Source organism: Erpetoichthys calabaricus (assembly GCF_900747795.2).
Source record: "Erpetoichthys calabaricus chromosome 1 unlocalized genomic scaffold, fErpCal1.3 SUPER_1_unloc_3, whole genome shotgun sequence".
Taxonomy (NCBI): Eukaryota; Metazoa; Chordata; class Cladistia; order Polypteriformes; family Polypteridae; genus Erpetoichthys; species Erpetoichthys calabaricus.
In genome coordinates, this window is record NW_026261594.1 from 580,269 (window position 1) to 593,925 (window position 13,657).

The 13,657-nt window shown below is 39.5% G+C and overlaps 1 protein-coding gene across 1 annotated transcript in view; it reads left to right on the forward strand.

Annotated features, from left to right (window-relative positions):
• The window catches only part of LOC114669313 (stonustoxin subunit alpha-like), an 81,277-nt gene that overhangs the window by 53,060 nt on the left and 14,560 nt on the right, over positions 1-13,657 (forward strand). Inside the window, exon 5 of the mRNA XM_051921885.1 lies at positions 80-256. Coding sequence (XP_051777845.1) covers positions 80-256 — 177 coding nt within the window. The remainder of the gene's footprint in view (positions 1-79; positions 257-13,657) is intronic.

Here is a 13,657-nt window from a genome sequence, read left to right on the forward strand (position 1 = left end):
GAACCTTTGTGCTGTTTGTACTTCTGTCTGTCTGTCTGTCTCTCCTCATGTCCTCACTTCTCTCTCTTCTTCTCCACAGCCTGTCTGAATGTGATCTCACCTCCAGATGTTCCTCAGCTCTCTCCTCAGCTCTTTCTGCTCCACACTCACGACTGACTGAACTGAACCTGAGAAAAAACAACAACATGGAGGATTCAGGAGTGGATCAGCTGTGTGAGGGGCTGAGGAGTGAAAACTGCAAATTAGAGAAACTGAGGTAAGTGAACAACAAGTGAGTGTGTGTGAGTGTGTGTGTGTGTGTGTCTGTGTGCGTGTGTGTCTGTGTGTGTGTGTCTGTGTGCGTGTGTGTCTGTGTGTGTGTCATTAATTTTATTTCTTGTCACATTATCGCTCTGAATTTTCCACTCACACAACACAAACGCTTTGTTTAATCAGGACAGACTGCAGTGTCCCTTATGGACAGACAGATGGACATGAGGTGACACAAATGCAGATTTTCTTTAATAATTCAATTCATAAAGACAGCATTGTGACCCTGAGCCCCTCCACCACACTGGTCACTCTCCTCATCCTCTCTGTCCAGACAGTTGTTTTATTTCTTGTCCCACAGGCCCATGCTGTCCATTCTTTATTTTAATCTCGTACTTGTTCCTGTCTTCCATTGTCACTTTCCCCCTTACACTCCTCTGATGTCCTCACTAAAGTTTGTTAAAAATCACTAAAACAGAATAAGGAGGAGAAACACAGTCAGTGTGAGGAGAAGAGACGACTGAAGTGACAGAAGACAAAGAGGAGTGGACAGCTAGAGTTGGACTGGAGTGACAGATTAGGACAAGGAGAATAGAATAACAAAGATAAGGAGAGAGAAGAGAAGGAGATGAACAGATGGATGGAAAGAACGAATAAAAGAGGAGGACAAGGCAGAGGATAAGGAGAGAGAGGAGGACAGACAGAGCAACAGGAGGAAAGGTGGACAGCAGCAGTAGAAATGACCAGCCAGCCATACATAGAAAGAAAAGATGACAGGGAGGAGAGGAATAGGACTGAAGGCAGTGTGGACAGTAAGGTGGGAGACACAGGAAGTGACCGCCATTATAGCCAAGTGGACTGAACAGGCCGACTTCATTCTACAAGACATGACCCCCAGGTCTACACAGGATATCGACATATATCTGTCAGTGGGCTTAGTGACCGACAGGTGGACACACACATCATGTGCAGTAGATGTCCAGAGACACTGAGAGGATTCTGGGAAGGTGACCTCAGTGGGGGTGTCAGTGAGATACTCCAGTGTGAGAAGTGGCGCCCTCTTGTGTTTTTAACTCACAATTGTTTCTCTTGTGGGTTATTAAAACAAGAATCTCACCACTTGATCAGTGTAGGCTGTCACATGACTTTCTCAATAATCCAGTATATAGCGCCTTTCTGATATTTTTATACACACATGGTCTTCACTGATGACATCACAGGTCCAAACGCTCTGCCTCACAAATCCTTTTTTTGTCGTTTCACTCAGTCAGGGTCTTCCTCAATGCCAGCAGACAATCAAACGGTCGACTGGAGATGTGAATAATTTGACGTCACTAAGGACACCTGTCACACTAGTCCTGTGCCCCACTGGTCACTCTGGTCACTGCGTGATTCTCTTTACTACTAAATACAAAGCTGTGTGGTGACACATGTCAGGGGTCAGTGGTTGTGTGCAGGTTTTTAAATTAAAATGGTGGACTCAGAGGGGCGTAGGTGGATGTGGTATGTGGGGGAGCAGAGCAGCCCTGGAGTGTTGGTGGTGAATTGGCGGAGTGCACTTTACACCTGCAGACACGTGTGGTTCAGCCAGTGTCCTCATTAGTGTTCTGGGGTGTGGAATTAGACACCTGCACCCCATTGAGTTTAAAATGAGCCTCAGCAGGATAGTCAAGAACAAAACTGAACAGGAAAGAAAAAGGAAAAGATGGAGATGGAGGTTAAATAAGAAATAAAGTAAATGTAGAATCGTTGCTGAGCTAAAGCGGTGGAGTGGAGACAAGTGGTCGTGAAGTGGGCCTGAGAGAAGTGAGAGGAGTGAGCACACAGCACTCAAGGGCCAAGGGCAAAACCTGCCTCTTTTATATCAATGGATTATTTATTGACTGTTTATTGTGATTTTAATCTCCACCAATGAACACTCATTTTATTGGGGAATATTAATTTATTTATTTATTAACTTATCTATTGAAGAAGCACTTCACTTTATTTAGGTTTTGAACACTTCATTTTGTTGTATTGTCAAGCTGTTAAGCACTTACCATCTCCTTTTGCTCATTTGTGTCCTTATTGTTCGGCTCATCCTCAGACTTGACTATTGATGTCTCAGTTTCAAGGGCGTGTGACAGCTGTAGGCCACCAAGGCCATCACAAGCCAATTAAGAGCACGTGGATCAGAGAGGCCACAGAGAAGTCACAGCACGGTTTAAAGTCAACATATTTCAATGTCTTTAAAATGGATAAGTGGACATTAGCACAACAATTGCTAAGTACAACAAGAACAAACTCGGGTAAAAGCCTGACCTCAGGCGACTGGGCCAAGACAAAGATCTGGGAGGACTAGAAAAAGGCCGAGCACAGCCTGGAGAAAAGGAGGAGAGGGGATAACAGGAAATGCTGAGACACGCTTTGGGACAATTCTGTGCACATGGCTATGTGACAAGTGACAACTAGTAACCCACAACAAGAAGAAAATATAAAGTTGCTCAACCCACCTGATATACCAGCTGGACCAGTCAAATGGCAGATAAAAAAGACCACCAGACATTCAGAAAGCTGCTGTTCACTTCTACTCTACCACATTAGGGGTGACTCTGGAGAAAGTGACACCATGTGACTGCACTTTCATGACATTTCCTATCCAGTAAGTCATGAAGAAAAGGATATTGTAATTGTAATGTGATGAGACAATGTCAAGATATCTCAAAATCACTTTCTGTAAAACTGCCTATTCTTTCAAAGTGACATCCTATCTATTATAAGATATATTGAAATATATTTCACATGTCTTAATTTGTATTGTAGATGGGTGAAAATGCTGTTCCGATACTTTGAAACAAGTTAATGTCTTTTTAAGGCTATCTCAAGTTGTTTTTGAGATACAGTATCTTGGAATACATTCTAAGATATCTCAAGTGAAGTAGAGATCCATTTAAAGATATCATGAAATGAATTTGAGATCTTTAAAAATGTATTTTAGGTCTTTCAAATAAAAGTAAATTTCAAGATATCTTAAAATAACTTCCCATAAGGTGGGCCAAATGAACATTTAGAGATATCTGGAAGTGCATTTTAGATATCAGTCAGTCAGTCAGTCATCATCCAACCCACTATATCCTAACACAGGGTCACGGGGGTCTATTGGAGGCAATCCCAGCCAGCACAGGACACAAGGCAGGAACAAACCCCGAGCAGGGCGCTAGTCCACATCAGGACACACACACACACCCACACACCAAGCACACACTAGGAACAATTTAGGATCGGAAATGCACCTAACCTACATGTCTTTGGACTGTGGGAGGAAACCCAAGCTGACACGAGGAGAACATGCAAACTCCACGCAGGAAGGACCCGGGAAGCGAACCCAGATCTCCTTACTGTGAGGAAGCAGTGCTACCACTGCGCCAATGTGCCACGCATTTTGGATATCTCACAGTGAATTTGATATATGGAAATTAATCTGTTTTGTCTTGGTAGAGAAATATTTTCCCCTTTTCTATTATTAACGTGTAGCTAGATCTTACAGACTTACCACAGTTTATAAGGTATTGTAACATATAACTTCTCCCCACCTTTCCTTCTACATTTATAACCTCAGGCAATTAGGTGTAGTAAAAGATAAGCAGGAGTTCAGTTACTCTTTAGATAATGTATTATTGATAATATTCATAAATAATAACAATAAGAAAAGTACAAGTGAGTTCTGGCAACCATACAACCTGATAAATGCTGCTGTGTAGTTTCAGGTGGCACACAGAATTGTTAGTTACAGTAAGTGTCTCTAGTTAAGTCCTCATTTGTGGTCAGCTTTCTTCAGAACAGGCCGCATGCCTGTCTCAATATGGCTGCCGAGCTGTGCTCTTCATTGTGTTTTCCTTTTCAGTTCATGGTGTGAGATGCTCTTTCATCAGATATTTGTGACAGAGAGAATGAGGGGTAAAGCAAGCAAATTTATAGATTTTCTGTCCACACCTTACAGCCAATAGGGCGTCATGGTACTTAAAGGCTTTTGATACAATCCAGTTCCAAACAGCCACATTTCAGACCAATGGGGCACAGAATAAGTTCACACCTACACCCGTGAAACTTGGCAGTTAGGGAGCCTGGCTTTCCTGTGGGGACTGACTGAGAGACTTCAGCAGAGAAACACTTACTAAACTTGTTTGAGGCACTTCACACAACCCTGTCGTAAAATTCCTAAAATGGAGGGAGGGGTGGATGGGTTCTTAAACCATCAAACCATTGTTGTTATTATCAATAATGTAACACTAATATTCCATTGCTTTCTATCAGTTACAGATAAAGACATACAAAATATTTCTCAACTTGTATGCAAAATTTCACATCACAGCAGCATCTAGATTTTTAAAAATCTCAAAATCACCTCCTATTATTCTTTCACTAGGACTTCCTGTCTATGTTAAGATATCACAGATTGCACAGGAAGTTATTTTAAGATATCTGAAAATATAATTTACATATCTTAAAAAGTATTTGAGAAATCTTGAAATTCACTGTTGTTTGAGTTATGTAAAATACATTTTTAGATACATCAAATTCATTTCATGGTATCTTAAATTGGGTCCCTGCTCCACTTGAGAATTCTTGCATTTGAAGATATCTCAAATTAAGATTATTTGAGAAATCTTTAAAAAGACGTTAAATTGTTTCCAAGATATCTCAATAGCATTTTCAGATTTCTACAATACAACTTAAGATACCTGAAATACATTTACGGATACCTTGAAACAGCTTCCTGTCCACTTTCAGATATGTGAAATACATTTCAAGATATCTCAAAATGACATCCTGCGCATTTCAAAATATCTGAAACACATTTTCAGATATCTCAAATAACTTCCTGTGCATTTCAAGATACAGTTAGGTCCATAAATATTTGGACAGAGACAACTTTTTTCTCATTTTGGTTCTGTACATTACCGCAATGAATTTTAAATGAAACAACTCAGATGCAGTTGAACTGCAGACTTTCAGCTTCAATTCAGTGTGTTGAACAAAACAATTGCATTAAAATGTGAGGCAACTAAAGCATTTGTTTAACACAATCCCTTCATTTCAGGGGCTAAAAAGTAATTGGACGATTGACTCAAAGGCTATTTCATGGGCAGGTGTGGGCAAGTCCGTCGTTATGTCATTATCAATTAAGCAGATAAAAGGCCTGGAGTTGATTTGAGGTGTGGTGCTTGCATGTGGAAGATTTTGCTGTGAACAGACAACATGTGGTCAAAGGAGCTCTCCATGCAGGTGAAGAAGCCATCCTTAAGCTGCGAAAACAGAAAAAACCCATCCGAGAAATTGCTACAATATTACGAGTGACAAAATCTACAGTTTGGTACATCCTGAGAAAGAAAGCAAGCACTGGTGAACTCAGCAACGCAAAAAGACCTGGACGTCCACGGAAGACAACAGTGGTGGATGATCACAGAATCATTTCCATGGTGAAGAGAAACCCCTTCACAACAGCCAACCAAGTGAACAACACTCTCCAGGGGGTCAGCATATTGATATCCAAGTCTACCATAAAGAGAAGACTGCATGAAAGTAAATCCAGAGGGTGCACTGCAAGGTGCAAGCCACTCATAAGCTTCAAGAATAGAAAGGCTAGATTGGACTTTGCTAAAGAACATCTAAAAAAGCCAGCACAGTTCTGGAAAAACATTCTTTGGACAGATGAAACCAAGATCAACCTCTACCAGAATGATGGCAAGAAAAAAGTATGGAGAAGGCGTGAAACAGCTCATTATCAAAAGCATACCACATCATCTGTAAAACACGGTGGAGGGAGGCAGTGTGATGGCTGCCAGTGGCACTGGGACACTCGTGTTTATTGATGATGTGACACAGGACAGAAGCAGTCGAATGAATTCTGAGGTGTTCAGAGACATACTGTCTGCTCAAATCCAGCTAAATACAGCAGTCAAATTGATTCATGATACAGATGGACAATGACCCAAAACATACAGCCAAAGCAACCCAGGAGTTTATTAAAGCAAAAAAGTGGAAAATTCTTGAATGGCCAAGTCAGTCACCTGATCTTAACCCAACTGAGCAGGCATTTCACTTGTTGAAGACTAAACTTCAGACAGAAAGGCCCACAAACAAACAGCAACTGAAAGTCGCTGCAGTAAAGGCCTGGCAGAGCATTAAAAAGGAGGAAACCCAACATCTGGTGATGTCCAGGAGTTCAAGACTTCAGGCTGTCATTGCCAGCAAAGGGTTTTCAACCAAGTATTAGAAATGAACATTTGATTTCCAGTTATTTAATTTGTCCAATTACTTTTGAGCCCCTGAAATGAAGGGATTGTGTTAAAAAAATGCTTTAGTTGCCTCACATTTTTATGCAATCATTTTGTTCACCCCACTGAATTAAAGCTGAAAGTCTGCACTTCAACTGCATCAGAGTTGTTTCATTTAAAATTCATTGTGGTAATGTACAGAACCAAAATTAGAAAAATGTTGTCTCTGTCCAAATATTTATGGACCTAACTGTATCTCAGATGCATTTTGAGATATCTTGATATAGACTGGATGTCCCATTGAAAGAATGAGACATTTTGAAGGAAGCGATTTTGAAATATCGTGAAAGGATTTTGAGATGTCATGAAATGCCCAAGAAATTATTTTGAGATTTCTGAAAATGTATTTGAGATGTCTTGAAATTCATTTCAGATATCCCAAGCAAAATGACACCTTTTATTGGCTAACTAAAAAGATTACAATATGCAAGCTTTCGAGGCAACTCAGGCCCCTTCTTCAGGTTAGATGTAATCATTGTAAGATGTAATCATTACATCTCGCCTGAAGAAGGGGCCTGAGTTGCCTCGAAAGCTTGCATATTGTAATCTTTTTAGTTAGCCAATAAAAGGTGTCATTTTGCTTGGCTTTTCTCTACATTCATAATGGCTAACACGGTATAACACCCTAGTATTTCAGATATCCCAAATTTAATTACAAATATCTTAAAATGTTAAGGAACTTATTTTAAGATATCTCAAGAAAAGGTTTAGACATCTTAAAAATTAAATTGCATTTTAAGATATCTGAAATGTATTTTGAGATATCCCTAAATGTTATTTTGGGTTGCCATATTAAAATAGACAGATAGTCCCATTGAAGAATAAAAAGTTTTACAAGAAGGGAGTTTGAGATATCTTGAAATGCACAAGGAGTTATTTTAAAATATTTGAAAATGTATTTTGGATATCTTGAAAGGCATGTGAGATATCTTAATCTTTATTACAGATATCTTACAATGTTAAAGAATTTATTTTAAGATATATCAGAATGACTTTTAGATATCTTATAAAGTAAACTGTATTTTAAGGTATCTGAAATTAACTTTCAAATATTTTTAAACGTTAATTTGGGATGCCATATATAAATGTATTTTAAGATATCTTGAATTGCATTTCAGATACCTTGATCTCAGTCAGTAATTTGCCAACTTGCTTAGTCCTGAATTGGGTTGCAGGGAGTGCTGGAGACTATACCAGCTTGCACAGGGCACAAAGCAGGAATAAACATGAACAGGACGCCAGTCCATTGCAGGGTTAACACCACCCACCCCAACCACACACAAGCCAATTTAGTATCACCAATGCACCTACCATGCACGTCTTTGGACTGGGGGTGGGAACCAGAGCACCCAAAGGAAACCCACACAGACACAGGAAAAGCATACAAACTGAGTGCAGGGGGGACCCCGGAGCAAACCCTGGTCTCCATACTGAGTGACAACAGTGCTACGCTGTGTCACCGTGCTACCCACATCTTGCAATGCATTTCTAGATATCTTGAGATCTGTCTGAGATATCATACAATGCATTACCAGATTTCCTAAAAAGCATTTCGAGTTATTTCTAAATGTTAATTTGGCTTGCCATAGTAGTTGCATACGTTACCCAGGTTGGTGAATCTCCAATTCTTTGACACAAGGATACTTGTCCATCAACACCCACCACAAAAACACCCCATTGTGCACATTGTTGATTAAACAGCAACCCTCTCAAACACCAGCAACCATCTAGCTGAGGATATGCAGACGTTTTCATTTTTTTAGAGACTTTTAATTAAAAAGTAAATAACAGGCAGAAACATTCAGAATTATTGCAAGAAAAGGTCACCCGTTGGACTAAACTTATTTCTTCTTGTGTGAATGAAGTGAATTTAGCTGAAAGCAAAACACCATTTATTACTGTTTTTTTTTTTTTTTGTTATAAGTGAAACATTGAGATTTGCTCCAAATTCAATTGTTTAAAATGTGTCTGAAATTTACCAAAAGTAATCTTCATGAATGGAGAGTGGTTTGGGAACTCAAATAGCCAACTGCTGATTGTGAGCTCAATGGCTTGATGGACTCTCAAGATCTGGAGGGCCCGTCGGTGTCACTTATGCCCTGTTGTCCTGCCAGAGGTAAGGACATTGAAATTCACAGAGTTGTCAGCTCTGTACCACAGATGTGTGTTGTTACATGACATTACATGACAATTGGACTGGACATAGAGCTCAGACTGAGACGTACTGACGTCATCCTTGAAAATGGAAGAGAAGCGGCTGAGAAATTTGTGCTCTGAGGTGTGAGAGTTAATTAAAAATACATTTTGATCCAAAAAACTGTGTGTTTTGGTTTCCACTAAGAAGCCATGCAGGAATTTTTAAAGTTGTTTTTCCCTTTAAAAAGGTTTATTTATGCCTTTCATTTGCCTTCACAGGAGTAAAAAGTGCTGAGAGTTTGGGGGAGCATTTGGAAAAGTTACTTGTACTTGTTCTTGTTATTTGTATTTCAACTTCTGTCACCAAGGCAGGGCAGTAAGCAGCAGTAGTTGGCACTGACAATTTAATACAAAGAAATACGAAGGAATACAAATAGTGTGAGTGGGGACCTGGTAAGTAAGTAATAAGAGGAGCGCAAAGTTCAGAGGAGAGACGGAGAGAAGTAAAAAAAAAATTTTTAGTAACCCACAGTCAAATTTTAATAATGAGGCCAGCGCAGTGTAACTTTTTAGAGGACGGTTGGAGGATCCTGTAGTCTTCTATGATGGCTACATCTACTGGAGATGCCAGCTGATCCAGCACCTCAAGCTCAGGGTCACTGAACTGGAGGAGGAGATGGCTGGCCTGCGTTGTAGTAAAGAATTGGTGGCCCTGGCCCAGGTGTCCTCTAGAGAGATAGTGTGCACTAGGTGACACTGGAGGAGACTCCAAACCAGAGAAGTAGAGAAAGGTGGATCACAGTCACAAGGTGCAAGGTAAAAAGTTCACACTGTCTGGGGGCATCAACCCCTGAACTGGAAGTGTGAAATTGTTTTCAGGGCCTTACAGAGCTAGATGGTGCCTCTAAAGTGGTAGACAGGCATGAGGATCCCCAACGGTCCACCTAAAAAACAGTTCCTGGAAAGAGAGAGGTTGTGATAGTTGGAGACTCAGTCATTAGGGGGATTGAAGCGCCTTGCATACAACGTGATTCCTGACTTTAAGAAAGCCCTCCCCTTCCTTTTGATTGCTTTGGTAAAGTGCATTATGGGGTACTTGGTGTTAAGAGTTTTTACTTTAAAATGGTGTGTCAGGCTGGTGGGCATGGCAGCTCCTATGTGAAGTGATGAATGAGCTGATTGTTTGTTACATGCAGGCAGAGTCAGCTCAGCTCCATTAACATTATGCAGGTTGTTTGGCTGGGAACCTGTGCTCACTGGGATAAAAGGAGCCTGAGTAGGTTAGATTGGGAGGAAGAGTGAAAAGGAGAATGGCAGGAGGTGATAGACAAAGATAAAACACCATTGATGTTAGAAACAAACTTTTATTACTCACTTATCAGCACACAGACATGTGTTACCGAAAAAGCCCACTTACTCTTCACAAGGGCCTTAATACTCCCAACAGTCACACAACACCACAATGTTACAAATAGGAGCGCAAGATAAAGAACTTAACAACATTATCTCTTTTGGATAAGAAAAAACAATTAAATGGCATAACACACCAAATATCCATTTAAATGCACAGAACTAATTATTACGCTTCAAGTCAAACAAAAAAAATGTGGCTATGCTAGTCACTTACTGTGATATATTACGTCTATAAGTCCTTTTAAATGTACAAAAGGAGACGTCTCTTTTTTCTTAAGACAGTCAGCAAGCTGGTCCTTTGCAGGCGACCACAAAACACATTGGACGTTTTGATCTTGAAGACGCTCTTTTATCCCACTTAACTCTTGATGAAGACTTTTCTCTGTTACAGACTTGATGAATTGAATCACCCCAAGTAAGCAGTAGATGTCTGTAACACAAATGACCTGAAGACCTTTGTGTCTTGAGGCACTGACTGTGATCTCTGAAAAACGTTTACAAAGTCAGATTGCTCTCACGATCCATTCAGACATTTCTTGGGTTTCTCCTCCCCAAGTACTCCATTCTGCTTTTTTTATTCTTTCCGACTGCCAACAAAGGGATGAGAATCTTCCTCCACCTCCTGCCAAAATAATCGGGCATCCTCCTTGTGTGCCACCATCAGGAAGAATCCCAAGTGAGACATCACCAAAAACAACAAATCTCAATAACTCGTCTCTTTCCAGGTTTTGAGACTTCAAGGCCATTTTTCCCTAATGACCTTGTTGGCTTTGTGTATTGTTTGAACAGTAGCGTGTTTTGTGCTGGATGCTAAAACGTGTCCATCAAATGAGACATCAGGTCTGCTTTGGTTGACAACCCTGAGAGTCTGCCCTATTTTTGATTTTAGTTGTTCCAGTTAGGTGAACTGAGGGGATTGTCCCTTTTTAAGGATCTAGAAGAGACTACAGTAGTAGGGTGAAGTGCTCATACCCTTCATCACCATCCTGGAAAGCTGATCTGAGGTATGGAATGACTGAGATAGAAAAGTTACGTGCGCCTGCCCATATAAAGTCATCAACATGACATACAAGAATTCCATTCACAGTACCATCTTCATCTAACCAATAAAAAACTGCAGGGTCCACTTGTGCCACATTTCCACCCATCTTCAGCATGATCTCCTCGACTTTATTATACCAGTAAAGTGGCACATCTATGAGACCACACACACATTTTCTGAGCCTCCACAGTTTTTCCTGACACAGCGTCATACCCTGTAGGAAAGCACATTTGATGTCCAAGGAATGGACTCTCCATTGTCTTTTACAGATGAAAGTTAAAAGAACTTGGAGCGGTTCTGATGAACATGTCGCTGAATCACTTTTGAGCCCATTTCTGTTTAGTTCCTCAAACTCTCTTGCCACTTTGGTGTGCTTTGGGTTTTACTCCTTCTGAAGTCTGTTTTGAAGTGTGTATCCATCAGTGGTGACCAGCTAAGGTGGCTGAGGGCAGAAGCCGATATGAAGGGAGACTGCTGTTGATGGTGGTCTCTTGGCTTGCTGACGAGAACTTAAATGGCAAGTAGTTTTAGAACGTGGAACAAAACTCTTGTTGTATTTAATGGACTGAATCTGACTGTGATGTTCCCCTTATTTTTATCTATGGATTATTTAATGACTGTTTACTGTGATTTTAACCGAAGAACACTATTTGCATCGGGGTTTATTTATTTATTTATTTATTTATTTATTTATTTATTAACTTCTTTATTGAAGAAGCACTGCACTTTATTTTGGTTTTTGAACACTTTGTTTTGTTGTATAATAAGACTACTAAGTACTTAGGCATCTAATCTTAGATAGATAGATAGATAGATAGATAGATAGATAGATAGATAGATAGATAGATAGATAGATAGATAGATAGATAGATAGATAGATAGATAGATAGATAGAACTTTGCTTGTCCCCAGGGGGACATTTGGCCGTAGAGATGATTGAATATAACAGGAGGGGGATTACAGTAATAATATGTGAAAATATTAAATGATAACACACACTTTTAGCATATTAAAATGTAAAGAGTACTGATTAGATTAAACAAAAGTAATACAGCAAAAAAAGCATATATAATCAGTAACAAAGTTACATTTTTGTTGCCCTATTATGGGGAACCCTTCACAATCATCAATTTTAACAAATATTATTATAATGTTTTAAAACCCTTTCTCATACAGTAGACATCCAAACTAAAGTACCATTTGAGCTCTGAAGTTTAAACTTCATTATTTTCATAGTAGTTCCACCTGTATATATAATAGAAATTAATTGACAAAGCGAAATACATAGAATATAAAGAAATAAACATAAAGAAAGAAAACACTTTTAACCAGATAATGAAGAAAACTAAGAATAGGTAAAAAAAGTAAAATTATATTAAACTTTCTATAAAGTAATAGATAAATGAAATGATAAACATACAGTGTATAATGGACATTATTAAGGACAATACACATAATCCAAACAGACAATATTGGTCTGCTGATATGGTTACTGGAGGACAGACCTGCACAAGTTGCTTTGTAATGTCAGGGCACCAACTGGGTGTCCCCCTTTAATGAAGTCAAATGAAACAAAACAAAAGTGGACGCGATGGCCCAACAAAACACACCTTTACAGCCCAATAAACAAATTGACTTTGCAGTTGTGTGAACACGATGGCGCTTGCTTCATGTTGAGTTTCTGGGTCCAATAGCAGACTCTATCTATCTGGGTGGTCAGCAGCTTATCAAGAGTCCCACCCAGAAGGACAGGGGCAGCTCAGTTAGTGTGAGCGCTCCCTCTCGTCTCAGAGTGGTATCACTTACCTCACAGAGACAGAATGGTAATCTCCAGGTACACGTGCAGGACAATACATATAACTGTTATGTTAACATGTATTCTTCATAATTTTTTTAATTATATATGTTTTTATTGGTTGTTGCATTTATCAGGAAGTTTTTGTTGTGATGCAACTGTATTCTTCGTTATTTAAAAAAATATTCACTGATTGTTTGTTGTAGCAAAATCAACTCCACACAGTCACAAAGGTTTGCGGCAGCCACCCGTATAATTTGTTCCTGGCTGCAAAAGGTTTGAAAAAAGGTTGAGATGTTTACAAGACAGAGTCCAAAACAGAACTGCCCAAGTGGAGGTAAGATGGCGGTTTTAAAGGTAGGGAGAGGAAATTAGGTCATCCAGCCCGGAACTGGAAGTGACATCCATGGGACCGGAAGTGACATCATCAGTGTTGCCGGAACCCGATGGGATTTCCCTGGTCTGGCATAGTATTACCATTACTTAAGCATGTGTGTGACATTATATTGTATACTTTTTGGTTTATTATTTCTTTACATGTGTATGCATTCTCCTTAATAATTAATATCTATTTTATATTTTTGCTGTTTTATTCTCTTATTACTCTTTACAATTTTGTTATGATACCACTGTGTTTTATAAGTTATTCTAATTTCCTTTGTGTTCATTTCACTTATTCTGTCTGTCATTGAGTGACACAGTACC